Source organism: Apteryx mantelli, chromosome 8 (genome assembly GCF_036417845.1).
Source record: "Apteryx mantelli isolate bAptMan1 chromosome 8, bAptMan1.hap1, whole genome shotgun sequence".
Taxonomy (NCBI): domain Eukaryota; kingdom Metazoa; phylum Chordata; class Aves; order Apterygiformes; family Apterygidae; genus Apteryx; species Apteryx mantelli.
In genome coordinates, this window is record NC_089985.1 from 13,308,725 (window position 1) to 13,324,550 (window position 15,826).

Below are 15,826 nucleotides of genomic sequence, written 5' to 3' on the forward strand. Positions count from 1 at the left end.
TTTTGTTCGTAAAGTCACTTCAGGTTTTGTTATCTCTTCTTTCTGGGCAAATTAGGTAGCTGTAAGAAGTTTGCCTATTCTTTTTTTTCAGGTATGAATTACTTTCAAACAACTTGAAAAAAGCATGCACAACTTTTTCTCTTACTATTATTATTATTGCTAGTTCATAATAAAGGGTTTAGTTGTTTCTTCAGTAAAATAGTTTCATGGTAGAAACATTTTAATTGAACTATGAAGGCTTATGACAATAAGCTATACCTAAAGAATTCTAGACTTTATGTATTGGTAAATGAAGGGTGATGGTTAAGCAACCTACAGTTTATGAAGTGTTCTTACGGCAAAAGGACTATTTTATCTGCATGTTCAGGATGTAAGTCTTCCTTGTAAAGCGGTTCAGCACTGCAGGTACTTCTAAGGGCACCAGAATTCATATGGTTGTTTTTCATTCTCTCGCAAAAGAAGCAGTTTTGTGCTCTTTCCAAAGTGAGGAAGATAGCAGTGAAAGGATATGTAGAAAGCAGTGAAAATATCCATAGTCTTAATGTAACTTTTGTAAGGAACTTCAGTGCTGAGACCTTATAAGACTTGAATCCAAACCTTGAAGGGGTTTTGATAATGTTATATTAAAAGTTTCCTCTGTTTTATGTAGTCGGGCTGCTTAGAAAACCAAGAAGCCAATTAATTACTTCATTAGAAGGACCTTATGATTAGAGCAGCCTTGTGTGCTTGCCTGGTTCTGCCCCAATCAAAGTTAACTATTGGATTCAAATACAGATGTGCAACTTGCAGTTTGGTAGTTTGGATTGTGGGAAACTTGTATCTCTTACCTCACTGGTTTAACAAGGAGAGAAGGGAAAGACTAATTGGAGAAACAGTCTTTTCCACCATTTCCCTCATAGATACAAAAATCAGTATGTGCAGTGTCCTCCCCCACCCACTGCTGCCTTCCCCCCATTATAGTTCAGTTCATTGTTCTGGCCTTTTACCAAAGTAAGGTCATCCTTTTAGGATTGTTCTTTATGTGCCAGTTAGTATCTTGTGGTTTTAATTACTGTTTTAGGAGATATCACCATAGGCTTGAGGAATAAGTTGAGTGTACTTTTTCATAGCTTACCATATTGGTTAGGTGCAACGAAACAGGCATAACAGAATGCTTTTGAGGGCACAAAATAGGTTGTGTGTTGGCAAGCACAGGCGCTTATCAACAGTTCTGCTACTAGGCTTATCCTTCAGTTCCTTCTTGGTGTTTGGCCCTGTTTCGGACTTCAAAGTAGAACTTAAAACATGTCAAACTTACACAGTGCATGCTAGTGAATGCACCTTGGAGTCACACCATTTATCTAACAAAGTTTTTGGGTCAAGTTCCAATAATACCTGACCGCGTGTCTGGAGTACACTCAGAAGTATGTATCCAGTGACGAGAACGTGAAAAGAGCAAAACACAGCTTCATAGCAGTACCAGTGCCTTTTTTTTCCTGTTTGTTGTAGGTCATTCTCTAGAGAGCTGTCAGTGTCATCAATTAGGTGAACTTTCATCACACAGTTTATACCTACAGCTGCAATTTTCACTGGCTACAACTAAGTCAATGAAACTGGACCTTGTTCATTGAAAACATTAAGGTCTGCTTAACTGTGACAGAAATAAGCTTCAAGGAAAACCTCTGAGTAGACTGCAAATTTCATCCCTTTCCTTCTGTGAAATCACTGTCGAGTGTAGAAATCAGGAGGCCGACTCTACCATCCAGAGAAAGTGTCTCTTGACTTCCAGAGGAGGAGGATAAACAAGAGAAAATCATTCAGTCATATGGCTTCCATCCCTCCCTTCTTTTTTTAATCTGAAGGGCCTTATGTGTCAAAGGTTTACCCAAGAGATTTCTGAGTTTATTTAAAATTATAAAAAGCTTTTAACTAATGTGTTTTGCTTTTTAAACAAAGTAGGCTAAAATTGCCTACAGGTAGCCAGAGCATCTTGGGTGACAAATAATTGCTTACGCCACCACAATTCAGTGTCTAGTGCCCAGGCATTACATCACTCTGTTCTTACTTTAAAGATAATGTAGATAATGTATTTTAAGAAGATAATAATTAATGAAGATAATGTATTTTAAATAAAACGCCTTCCAGGCATATGTTGTGAGGCCATGAGGCAAACTAATATCTCAGGTTCTTCTGGCCTCAACAGCTATTCAGCAGCAAAGATTGCTGGACGTGGCCTCTGAGGAAGAAAGCTTTGGGATGAAATTCTGACCTTCTGTTGCTTGGTGAACTCCTGTAGAAAGGCTGACTTCCACCCAAGAAACTTGAAATCTAATTTAGATAAGGGAGATATTTTAATGGCATTATTTTTCTTCACAGGAGTCTGTAACAGACTACACCACACCTTCTTCTCATCCTAACACAGTGGCTACTAGCAGTACAAAAATGGAGGAGACTTTGGTGACGAACGTAAGTCTATTGCAGTGATCATCTTGACTTTGAAGACAAGAAAATATTTTCACACTTCTTTAGACCACAAAATACTGTCTTCAGCAGACAAGTCAGTAGGGTTTCCTTTGTGTTAATTAGCTGTGCATTATCCAGTAATCTTGCTCTGAAGGACAGTTGGTTCAGTTAGTATTTGTTCCTGAACTCTTCAGATATTTTGTCTTTAAAAAAACCATGATGAGCTAAGGAGCATAAGAAGTGGAAAAAATGTTTCTAGGGGCAATTCTAAAGAGCAAAAATAGCCATAATAAGAGAATGTGCTCTCAGCAGTCAGCAGTCGGGACTTGAACCTGATGCCAATAGCAAAGGTCTGTAAGTGAGTTTGAAGAAAGGCTTTTAAAAACAAAGCAGTTCTGAACTATATCCTGAAATCACAGCAATTGCATGTAAAGGGAGCAGCTCGATGTTTTTTGAAAGCAGACAGCAAGATGTCAATTGTTCAGCTTTGTTCAAGATTTGATGTTTGCAGGCCCCACAGAGAATGATCCTGGCTCTGTGTGTGTGTTGTGGTGACTGAGAGGACCAGCTGGGTTGCAACTGGTAGCAGAGGCAAGTCTGTACTGAGCTTGCTGGGATATCAGGTTGGGAACTTGGATCTTGTGATTTTTGTTGTTTGAGTAGTGGAAATATAATTAGCTTTCAGAGTTCAGCGGCTTGTTGACAGGGGAGGAAAGAATCATGCAGTAGGGTCTCAAATTTTTATGGAAAGGTCTTGTGGATTCAATGTAAGAAATACATTTCAGCTTATTGTAGCATTCTTCAATGCAGTTTTGAAGCAATGTTGGTGGACCCTATTGTTCAGCTGGATTTTCTGATGGGGTTGTGTTTTGTGCTGTTGTGGTCAGTCTGAAAGACTGAATTCTTTGGTGTTAATGATCTTAATGTATGCTCCCTTGTGGCATGCTGGAGTTGGATTTGCAGCACAGGATAGGGGCTTCTAGCCACAAAGGATCTGTGCTGTGACCTGCTTCAAAGCTTCAGTATCTGCATCTTTTGGATTAGCTTTATCTCATCCTGTGGGACTCCATTAACTTTGCACTTGAAGTGAGAAAGAAATGGTCAGAAGCAGCAGGCTGTCCACTGCAGTGTTCTCTGATACGTTTCATTAGAATTTCTAGGAGAATCCGTCATTAGTGTTTGCTTGGGCAAAGATAGCAGTAGCATTTTGTCAAGTTTATTTTTCTAAGTTTGGCATCTTTCATCTTAATTGAAAGAGAAAATCACTTAATTCAGTTGTCAGTTGGCAAATTCATTTTGGTTTCATGGTCCTGTGACTTTGAAAGATTACAGCTTCCTCTTTTCAGAAACTGCATCTCGGAGCTCGAGAGGTCACCAAACCCCATGTACTCTATTGGTACAAAAGGACTGAACTTGGCTTGAGAAGAATTTTTGTATATCAGTAAACTAAAATGGTATTTTAAAGTAAATCCCAAAGTAAAAAATGGTGTTTGCTTGTACAGAAGACATTGACACTTTGGAACATTAGTCTTCAGCCTCTTTTAAAGAGGGTTTAGAAGCATCTCAGCACCTGCTGAATGGCCTTTCCCCACCTACCAAATTTTCATCTTATTTTATCAAAATCTCCCTGCCAAATGCTCAAGCCTTGAAGAAATTATAGCTCATTTAATACCGCTTGAGCTTTGCTTTTCTGGGGCTTTTGTAGTAGACATAGTTAGAATGTGATGTGTGTTGCCTGCCTTTCAGGTGCCCCTGCCCCACACCCTTCCCCTCCCTAGGAGGGAGACTCTACAACAGAGCTCCAGCCTAACTCCAGTTTCTCCCGCTACCGTCGACCTCACCCTCAAGGTATGTACCACATCCCTCTAAGGGTCGTTTTCTTGCATGCAGGGGAAAAAGTTAATGGAGAACTTGCTGGTGAAACCTTTTTTTAGAGCCTTCCTTTGTTTCCTCTGCTGAACTGCTTTTGCATATAAACGGATGGCTGAAACAAAAGACTGTATCAGAGGATGCATTTAAATTACAAATTTCTAACCCCATTTTGCATTAACACCTGGCATCAACCAATCTTGGCTCCCACTACCCTGAAAAAAATCCTAGCCTTGTAACATCATACCATAGTGTTCATGACAAACCATCAGTTTGACTGATTTTTTTGTTTGTTTCTGAGTGTGTGGCATAAAGTTGCTTATGTTGGTGTTAAAGGCTGTAAAGATCTGCTTAGTAAACCAGACTTGAATTTCTTAGCTGTGAGTTTTTGATGCAGTGATATGTGATTTTTAGTTGGATGACTAAAGTTTTAGACAATGAAAGATAGGTGGTGTGTTGGTTTTTGAGGAGTAGTTTTAATGGCTAGTCAGAACGGGCTTTGTAAGTGTTCTGTTTCCTGTTATTCAGTGTAGAGCAAGTGTGTAGACTATTTTGAATGGCATTTACCCATTTTGATGGGTGTTTGGATTGTGTGCATTGTATAACTCACTAACATAGAGTTGGTCTCTTGGCTACTGTATCTTTAGAAGTTTTTGGTCTATTTCAGTGTCCTCAATCTGCTTTGCGATGGTGACTGAATTAATAGAAACATTGCTGCTGCTTCTAGTATTAAGGAAGAATGATGTTTGAACTCGGTTTCACTAAAGGGGATGGGGGGGAGCTGGGACTGAAACCAGGGTTTGGATGCACAACTAACAGACTTTGGAGAAACTTACTTGTCAATCCCAGTGAGACTTTTGTCTCGCTGGCATGGTTTGACAGTTGCTTGCTCGTGTTCTCTGTGGACTGTAGTTATTAATGATCTCTTGTTGAACCTTTTGCTTTTCTTTTGTTAACACTTTTTTTTTTCCCTGAAAGAATGTAACACCACTTTAAAACAGTAGACATTTGGGCCAGCAGAATGGGGAGAGGGCTGGAGAGGGTCAAATAATTTAACAAAATAACTGATTTTCTGTTGCCTTCTTGTGTAATATGTTTATCTGTAATCTGACTTTCTGGCATCTGAAAGCGTTTTTCTGGAATAGCAGTCTTTGTTTAATAGCTGGATATCCGATTAACACATAATACAGGTAGGAATATTACTACAGCATGATACTCTAAAGAATGTGACGCTGCTGAGTTACAGAGCAGACTGTGGTGTTCATTTGTGTATTTCATCCTGCAATTTCTTGTTCTGCGGTTTTGGTGTCAGAGATTTGATTAGTTTCTCAGCGGATGATAGATCTTGGATATGTGATAACAAAGTATGTCAAAGATCCACGTTTTGAGGCTACCTTGAAGTATTGTGATCACAATCTGAATAGAAGGGTGTTTGGAAACAGCTTTATCTTGATGGTGTTCTCTACTCCAGCCATTGGAACTCTGCCTCCTTTTGGCAAATATATAGCAGCATGCTTGTTTTGAAGCCCACACTGAGACTATCACAACAGGCATTCAGAGGAGAGCTGCTCTTTCTCTCATCCTGCTCAAATTTCCAGGCTGTGCTTCCAGAAAGGAATAACCCTCCCGTTTCCTTTCGTCCATCCCCTGTCACAGAAAACTGTCTGTGAAGAGACTTGGAAGGATTATCGGCAGAGTTATAGGCTACAACTGCCTTCACTGCTCACCATCGTTCTGCCAGTGTGTAAGGTGGTCAGCTTGGAAGGCTTGTTCAGACATCTGTTTTCCTTGCAGTGACTTCTCTAAAGAGCCCTTTACTAAGGCTGATGCCCTCTAAGGACTTAGCTGGCTGGGCTATTGCTAGCTAAGGAGCTGGGCAAAAAAGTCGAAATCAATCTTAAACTGAACTTCCTGGCCCGTTTCTGTGTTCCAAAGTTCCATCTAAAATTCCTGTGTAGACACCTTGAATAATTTGGAAAGGATTCTGACACCTTTTGACTCTTTTCCAATCACTTAATTAAACTTCAGCTTACTTGAGGATATTTACGTGGGTATTTGTCTCCAGTCAACTTTTGCATAATAAGAACTGGACCATTAATGCAGCCTGAAGGCCCCAGTGGGTCGGCAGTGAAGAGAAGCCTGGAAGAATCTCCACCCCATGCTGTCCTCTTCCTGTAACTAGAAGAGCAGCAAAATCACACCACCTTCCCCAGCTTCACTTAACTTGAGAGCTTCTTACTCCTTGGTATCTGGCATGTAGGAGGTGCCGCATGGCCACTCCTAGATTGTCTCTTGCATCCCTTTTCCAGGTTTAAGAAATCGGAGATTTTTAAGGAGCAAAGCTATTAGAAAGCTCAGGACTCTGTTACGTGCCCTTCATAGCAAACTGTACAGATATGGGATGACCTGGAATCTTGGTAGTGTTTAGGTTTGAAAGACAAAATTCACTATGTAGACTTTAGCTTCTCCAGGGCATTATGAAACTCAGTGAATATGGCAGAATCTTCTGTACTTTCTCCATTCAGATGTTTACAGGTACTTCACTTTCTTTTAAACCCAGAGCAGTGCAAAGTTGTTACATGTCTCATCAGAAGCCAGTGGTGTTCAGAAAGGAGCTTGTGGTCTTAGTTGTAGTCCACCTTAAGCACAATCCTTTCCAGTAGATTGATAATAAATCTTGAAGTTTGCCCTATCTACAAGAATTGGAACCAATTCAGAGCAAAACATTGTGGAGGGGAAACTGAGCACGAGTGCATGATTGCTAGGGAGGGTGGTCTTGAAAAGGGAAATAGCTGGATGCTTTATCTCAAACTGATTTAATCTGTAACTAAGTTACACCTTTCCCCTTCCCCTTTATTCTCTTGAGGAGTACAGAGCTTTAGCTACTCTCCACTAAAGCAGAAACATGTATTGGTTTGTCTGTTGCCCACTTTTTTGTATAGTGCTTTGCCTTTTTTCAATTCTGAAGCGTCAAGAACGAATAACCTGCTTTGGTCTGTCTAGACTGTGCTCAACTTGCATAAAACAGTGTTTTAAAGTGTGCCTTACAGAGACTACAAGTCACAGTTAGGGCACTCTTGATCCTGGCAATTAGGTCAAATTTGTTGGTAAAAATATACTTGCCTCTACAAATACTGTTAAAGACAGTACCTGGCCTTCAGAGGTTTACGTCTGCCAGAGGAAAGGTTTCACCTTACAGCATCCAACTCTGCTAGCAAAATCTTTCCATTGGAAATGGGGATAGCTGAGGGTTGTAGAGAAGTCCATGTTTCATGTTTGAGCACTTAAATTAGTGAGTGTAGTTTGAACATTAATATTTTCTTTTCAGTAGCCCCTCAACAGTGTCTCAATTCAAAGATCTGGCATTACAAGTCTATTATAGCAGTAATCAGATTGGTACTGGCTGCAGTAAAACAATAATTCTTCCCTCTATTGGTGGAACAGAGAACTGTGTATAAAAATCTTTAATTGAAGTTTTTCTTGCTGTGCAAGATTTAAACTCATTATAGAGATAGAGGAGCATGGAGTGTCTTTAGCATTAATATAAAGCAGTATGCACAAGCCATGTCAGCTCATGATCGCTTCTTGAATGGCAATCACTTTGGAAATTGAACTTGACCTACTCTGGTGCTCACTGAAGTGTGCTTTAGATACTTTCTGTGGTCACTCAAAAACAATGATTTACCAAGAAAGTAAGGTGTTACTTCATTTAAATGGCTTAATAACTTTGCAGTAAAGGACTTCATGGAAATATTTAGAAGGTTCTTTTACCTTTCTTTTGCCCCATGCCTTTTGCTCTCCATGTCAAACAAAACCTAGCCAAGTTAGTGTGAGCAAATTCTCTTTTGAGTACTGAATGTCAAGATGATGAACTATGCACGTGTGCAGTTGGAATAGATAAGAAGCTCCAACATCAGGCTGTATGCTTTTTTGCATGAAGAGTTGCACGATTTTGGTGACTAAAGAGGCTCGCATGAAGCCTGAATTGCCTTTTCAACTAAAAAGAATTGTTAAAATAGGAAGACTGACTAGTTGAAACTTCCTAATAGATAAGGAAATGTGTTTTCTTTTAAATAGATGGAGTCTGCCCGCAAAGCATGGGAGAATTCCCCAAACATGGGGGAGAAGAGTTCACCAGTGACCTCAGCAGCATCTCCCATTGCTGGTGGCAACAGCAGCAGCAGTAGCAGCAGCAGCACTGGGCCAAGCAGTGGTACTTACAGCTCTTTCTCTAGTGCATCAATGCCTCCTATTCCTGTGGCCTCAGTTACACCAACGACTTCACTATCAGGTACTGGATGTCAAGATTGGTTTAGTGTCCTATTATATTGTTCCTTGGTTAAGTTTTTCAAGAGATCAGATTCCCTTTGGAAGTATGTTTAATGCAAAGCTAACACATATTTTGTGCAAGTATAAAATGTCAGATCTGAACAGTGGCTTCCCAAATCCTCTTACTTAGCAAGGAGATACTTCCTCTGTTTACTTGACAGTCAGCTGAAAGGGATATTGAGAAGACATCTCTCTGCCTATGCTACTTGTGTAGACTTTGAAGGAGGAGGTAGCCTTCTCCTGTTGGCTGCCTCATTGGTTTCACCTCGTTTGGCTGAATGAAGGCAAACAAGTAGACTTTGGAGAAGCTGGTAGCTCTGACAGCTATTCACTTCCAGCAGATGGCTTCAAATTTCTGTCACTTCATCCAGTCAGCTGTGGTCTTATTTTCATTTGTGCTCTAGCTTTGGGAGTCAGGACTTCAACAGCTGATACCATGCAGAACAAATGTCCAGGTGCTCCTCACAAGCAATGCTGGTTTCTACCATGGTTCTTTGAAGCAAACAGAAGATGTTATATCTCATTACATCTTCACACCTTGGAATATTAGAATGTGTGACCAAATCCCAGCTGAAGTGCTTGACAAAGGCCTGCCTTTGGTATAGCCAGGTTGACCCATAAGAAGCACAACTACCATGCAGTGTGGTGATTTGTTGGATAACTAACCAACGTGTCTAATTCTGGTTTTTTATACTCAAATTTTATACTCAGAAAATTTTTTTTTGTACTTCAGAAATGTTAGGGTTGCAGCACTTCCTGTGCTGAACTTGAGTTGTCTTCCCTGTTCATCTTACAGCAATGGGAACAGCTGCAATAGGATTCAGTATCCTTTGCCAGTGATGAATGTGCTTGCATAGCTGTTCCAGAACTGACCACTAGAAGCTGAAGCTTTGGAATATCTTCAGTTGTTTTATGATATACGGCTTGCTGTTTTCCTTTTAGGAGCTGGAACATACACAACCTCTTCACTGAGTACGAAGACTACAAGCACCTCAGACCCACCTAATATATGTAAAGTGAAACCACAGCAGTTGCAAACAAGCAGCCTTGCTTCTGCTGGCCACTTTTCCCAGCTGAGCTGCATGCCATCCCTCATTGCCCAGCAACAGCAAAGTCCCCAGGTCTACGTGTCTCAGTCTGCAGCAGGTAATAGTATTTGTGGCTGAGAAGCCATGTCTCTGTACTTTCCTTAGAGATCTGAAGTTGGGGAATTTAATTCAGTTCTGGTTTTATCTGCAGCAAAAACAAAATGATGGAGAGCATTTTGCAAGCGGATATTCACTAGTTGGGTCTTACGCTAAATATGTGAGGTTCTCTCAGTAAGTGTGAAGGTAGTGCTATACTGTCAGCTGTTTACTGAAACAAAATAAGGTTGTATTTTTTGCTATACTGTCTTTTGGATACAGAACTTTAAATTCCTATTTAAGACGAAGAATGACTTCAGTCTTGGCTTATTTCTCAAAGAGCTTCAATAGTTTATAATCATGACATTTTCATTTAAAGAAAACCATCCGTAAATTTGTTTAAATTACATGACGGTATAGCATGTTCTTTCCTTTCCTTCACCCAAACCCCTGTTTTGGCCAGAATCTGTTGCTTCATCCATCCCCTCAAACATCTAAGAATTGAATGGGACTGAAAACGGATATGCAAGATTGAGAGATTCTGGGAGTGAATTGGAAAAGACACCAAGGCTGATTAGGCACCTTGCTCTTCAGTTCTCTGTTTCATTTCCTGGTCTATCTGGTAGCAGTCACACTGAGAAGTACCAACAGGGGCTGTATCTCTAACTCTTGATGAAAAGCTGTCTAGCAGGATGATGCCTGGCAGTCAGGTACTAATTGAATTGTTCTTTCTGAGGTACTGCAGCTCAAATCCCAGCATTTTATATGGATACAAGTCACCTATTCAACACTCAGCATGCACGCTTGGCACCGCCTTCTTTGGCACAACAGCAAGGCTTTCAACCAGGGCTTTCTCAGGTATTTAGAGATTTCTTTTTTCCATTCTACCATGTTGTCTTTAAAGCTCTACTGATGAGCTAGTGGGGTCAGGGGAGGGTGGGACTAAGGACTCTGCAAAAATGTTGTGCTCATCCTTGCTATTTCATTCTGATGCATGCAGGCAGTGCTTGTCTGCTGTTCCTGTAAACACAAGCATCTGTCATAAAAGTTAAGAGAAAAAGCTTTCCCTCACAAATACATTTTATGTAGAAGGACGTATTCACATAAAGTATACATACAGCCATGCTGCTGAAGGCTTATTCAGTTTTTGTAGTACAAATACATGAAGTTGTATGCAATCTTGTGCAGTTGTTTGTACACAAATCTAAATGGTTAATCCAGTTTCTGCTGTTGAATTGCAGAGGAGGTGTAAAAATACACAGCTTGTAAGTAACTTTCTCAACAGGAGCAGTATCAGCTGTCCATGTAGCCTTGGGATTTGACCTTGTTTGTATTTTTTGTTATGTGTACAACAAAACCTGGTGTGCATTTGGTGCATGTAACTTTTTCTTTAACAAATTTGAATAGCTATGACTTTTGTTCTTAGTCCTTGGATAGCTAATGTTTTCTTCTTTATATAGCCTGCTTCAGTTCAGCAGATCCCCATCCCCATCTATGCACCTCTGCAAGGACAGCATCAAGCTCAGCTGAGTTTAGGAGCAGCACCAGCTGTTTCACAAGCCCAAGAGTTGTTCAACTCCTCCTTACAACCATATAGGTAAGTAGCATATGTGGATTTGCTTGCTTTTTGAGTGGCAGAATTTACAGAACCTGCTTCCCTACAGACTTGTGTTCTGTATTCAGTAGCAACCTCATCTTCCTGTCTTTCCTGAGATCTCTCTGTCATCTATTTGTGTGTTTAGAAAGGGGCTGGCTGAGCTCTCTCTGTATGCTGATAGTCTGGCTAGTCTTTATATGCAGTTGTAGTTGTGAAATTACAGCCTGAAAAGTTATTGAGGGTAGGCGAACACAGTATTTGTATCTTTAGGAAACAGGCCTCTAAAAGCTGAAAATAACATCAATCTATTGTACTAAGAAAATGGGAGGAGCTGTCTGTCTCCCATATAATTCAGTATTTTATGTTCATTATTTTCTGCTCAAACCAACAGTGGAGTCTCCTAACATTTTAAAATCCTAGCTTGAACTGCATAGGTAAGATGTGGTGGTAGAAATTCTGTTTCAGATGAATAGGGGATAGCATGGCACATTTAAAATAAATGCTTTTTGTTTGCTAGAAAAGATAATAGCCGACTCTGACAAACAGTTTGGTTGGTTTTGCTGAGATGTGAAAGTTTCTTTGCAGATGCAGTTTCTATACAGGCTCTTGCATGTGCTATAGGAAAACTTGCTGTTGCAATGTAGAAGGCTGAAGCCACACAAGGTGGTCTTAGCAGAGAAGGTTTAATTGGCTATGTGAGTTTCCTGAATCTCTTAACCCAGAAGTCAGTTCGCCTCTGTCCTGAGCGCCCTGCTAAGTGCCTCTTGTATTGGATGAATAAGTTTCTCCAGGTGAAGTGGAGTGTTCTGCATATCTGGCTTTACAGTTCATCAGATCCATGCGCATTATGTAGCCATAATGCTTTTTGTGTGGTGCTACCATAATTTGACTGATTAACTGTTGTTTAGAAATGTTTGAATGGGTTAACTTTGTGCGTGGCTGGCTTTATATTGGAGCATGTGTTGCCTCTTGTTCCATAGCTGACAAATTCTGCAGCAAACAGTTGGCTAGTTACAGATATACAATCACTCTGGCATGTGGTCCAGATTATCAGATCAGCCAGAAGCATTTATTTGATGAGCAAACCCAGTATTATTTGGGTTGTGCTATTTAAGAGTATGAATACCTTTCCTACATCTTAAAAGATGCAGAGGAGGATAAGCTTTGAGATGTAGAAGTTACTGGTTTAAATTAAATTTAAAAAAAAAATGTGAAAATATTACTTACGATTTCATTTTCTACAGTAAAGACAGTTCTCTACATACATCCTGGAAAAGTTACATTACAATTTAACTTTTAAGAATTTAAGAAAGTACAAAATTGTACCTTTTAGAAAGGTAATTTAAGAAGGTACAGAATGGAGTTAGACGAAGTGTTCTGTCAGACAAGCACGTGGCCTCTATGCAGAACAGATTAACAGAACCAGAGTTACGCTTGTACATATCAACCAAGTATTTGATAAAAAATGTGTTTACATCAAAAATGCTCTGCTCTGCCTTCTCAAAGCTCTTCAGCTCAGATATTTTAAAACTCTGCTTTGATTTTTTTTCCAGTCAGAAAGTGGCCATTCAACTGACTCTTAATGCAAATGTTTGGATAAATATTTTCTGGTGGACTAAAACAACCTCTTTTATAATACTTTACTGTACTGGTTTTGGTCTTTGTTTTTTTAAACTGAACTTCCCCATGCCGCTGATATGGCAGTTGAATATCTAGTTAAAGCTGGAGGTTTTGGTGTCTATCAGTGGTCTGATTTTGAAGCCAAGACATTAATTTTAAAACTACAAATTTTAGCATCCAGTGATTTAACCTGCAAGTATTATAGGTCGGAATACGGAAATCTTTGAAGTTAAGAGTACAAAGCAGTTTACTCCGTGATTAAGTGGGACTATTCACGTGTGATACTTCCACTCTATCCTACCCTATAGCGTAAAAACTAACTGGAAGTTTCCATATGTTATAATTCAGTTAGAACCATGCAAAAATTACTTAACGTGCACATCTAAATAGCTTTGTGTACTTTATTATTTAAATAAAAAGCCTAGTCATTATTCTCATAGGCTTTAGTAGCACCTGTTATTTTGCTGCATGCAGAGTAAATGGAAAATTCTAGCCTTTTCCGATGAAATTCTGGCCAGTAGAGGTAAGAGTTCTAGTTCTGTTTAAAGAATATAACTGCATTCATAATTTCTGGTGACTCATTGTTGAGCTCTGTGTACATTTTTATAAATATGCATCAATCTCTTGCAGATCCCAGCAAGCTTTTATGCAAAGTGGTTTGTCTCAGCCATCGCCAGTAGTTCTGTCTGGTACGGCCTTACACAACTTCCCAGCTGTGCAGCACCAGGAGCTTGCTAAGGCACAGTCAAGCCTAGCATTTCAACAGACTTCTAATACACAACCTATTCCTATCTTATATGAACATCAGCTTAGTCAAGCTTCAGGACTGGGAGGCTCTCAGCTTATTGATACACACATTCTCCAGGTAGGAGATATTCTGAATTGCAAAACTTCTGCAATGGTTTGATACAGATAATGCAATAATAAATCAAGTATTGTTTAGCTTAAGATAAGTCCACTTCTGTAATATTACATGATAGTCAAGATGGCAGGGAACTTGAGATACTTCGGACAGAATGTTTTTTTAATTTCATACATATGCATTAGAATAATCTCTGGATTGAGGATTGTTCCCCCAACTATTTTACAGGAATCCTTGTGCATTTATCACTAGTTTGATTTCTGTTACCTTAGGTAATAAAGGGATGTTCTACCACTTGTAAATGAGAGCTGAAACCTTCAGGTTTTCAGATTTCTGTGCTACTTTTTTTTACTGTACTGATTGAAATACAGCCTCATGTGCCATGCTGTCTCAGAACTATTCTTATTATTATTCTTAATGTAATGGTGTCTTTCTCACTTCCTAGGCCAGAGCTACGCTTACCCAGGCTTCAAATCTGTATTCTGGGCAAGTTCAACAGCCTGGCCAGAGCAATTTCTATAACACTGCACAGTCTCCCAGTGCTCTCCAGCAGGTAAACTATGGCATGGTAAATTTCCTAAATTGTATTCTTCTTAAAAGCATGTTGTTGTTGTTGATGTTTTTTATAGTTTGGTGTAGGGAGTTGAGACAATCTTTAATTCTTCTAAAATGCAGGAACTGAAGATTGATTGTAAAGAAAGCTACTGCAGCAGCACTGAAACTGTTACTGAAACATTGAATGGTCTACAAGTTCATGGCAGTTGCTGTCTGGCAAACTTTTCTTAAATAATTCACTTTCTAGTGATGGGTAAAGATTTAGTCGACACAGTAATGTTGCTAATTGGATCAGGCATACGCTGCCTTTATGGGAGCAGGTGTCAGTTAGTGATGGGGGGAGGGAGCCAGGCAAACTCCAGATGCTTAATGCAGCCTAATTGTAAACACCAAGTCCTGTTGAGGTGAAACCTCAGAGCTGCCAAACGTGTCTGTGAGATCAAAAAGAACCCAGTTTGCTACGTGCAAGCATTCTGGCGTATTTGCAGCATGCTTTGTACTGGCTTCCATCTTCTGGTTCAAATTTCATGGGGTTTCGTTGGTTGGTTGGGTTGGTTTTTTTTTTTTTAAGTAGCTTGTTAAATGTTTAAAATGGGCTGTTTTATTGTAATAGACTACTTCATAGATATGAATAGTGGTCAAGACAGGAATCTGGAAAAGAGTCTTAAAAACTGAGTTTCACGTTGAAAACTGGGCCTAAAAGTTTTCAGGCCCCTGTAGAAGGGCTAGTTTAATGTGTTCAGGCTTGTCTGTCTCTATACTTCTATGCTTAAGAGCAGAGCTTTGGTTTAGTCTTTCATATCTGGAGAATATCGCATCATCTAGTCACCCTCAGAATATAATTTTGAAGGTTTTGAATTGGTGGTCAGACTAGGAAATGCAGAAACTCCAGCAGATCAGGTCACTGCTATGGTATTTTCACCTCTTTATCACTACCATTCTGCAGTGTTCTCAGCCCACAGCATTCCCTGTTAATGCAATCAAGGGACAGTCCGCCAGTTCTGTTTAAGCCTAGAAACGCTGGCTGTTGGCACTCCTGGAAAGTAAAATCTCATTTTCATCCCAAGCAGTGCCATTATGATGACTGCAATTATTTGAGTTTGTGGTGTGTGTGTGTGTGTGTGTTTGTTTTAAAGGCTATCTTACTCTGCTTTTATTTCCTGAATTGAGTTAAATTTACTTCTAACTTGAAGTCATGTTGGATGATGTTGCAGTTGGCTAGTATGTAACTTTGTTTCTGAAAAGCAAAGACCAAATGCTATTAGAACTGATTATAAAGACTTACTGAACAATGAATTCAGTTATCATTTGCTTGCATCTCTGTGGGCAAATGTATGGACTCATTAAGCCCTGAATATAGCTGTTATCGTAGAGCTAGTAGAGAAAGTTAAATAATCACCCTTGTGTATATGTTGCTGGTGATTCTGT

General features: G+C 39.6%; 1 protein-coding gene across 14 annotated transcripts in view; it reads left to right on the forward strand.

Moving 5' to 3' along the window:
* The window catches only part of PRRC2C (proline rich coiled-coil 2C), a 79,086-nt gene that overhangs the window by 52,195 nt on the left and 11,065 nt on the right, over positions 1-15,826 (forward strand). For 8 of the 14 annotated variants that reach the window (XM_067300687.1, XM_067300672.1, XM_067300682.1 and 5 more), the window contains 7 exons: positions 2,356-2,445; positions 8,389-8,602; positions 9,583-9,786; positions 10,501-10,622; positions 11,225-11,361; positions 13,612-13,846; positions 14,289-14,411. In XM_067300687.1, coding sequence (XP_067156788.1) covers positions 2,356-2,445; positions 8,389-8,602; positions 9,583-9,786; positions 10,501-10,622; positions 11,225-11,361; positions 13,612-13,846; positions 14,289-14,411 — 1,125 coding nt within the window. The remainder of the gene's footprint in view (positions 1-2,355; positions 2,446-8,388; positions 8,603-9,582; positions 9,787-10,500; positions 10,623-11,224; positions 11,362-13,611; positions 13,847-14,288; positions 14,412-15,826) is intronic. The other 6 variants (XM_067300679.1, XM_067300684.1, XM_067300685.1 and 3 more) reach the window with 4 other exon arrangements.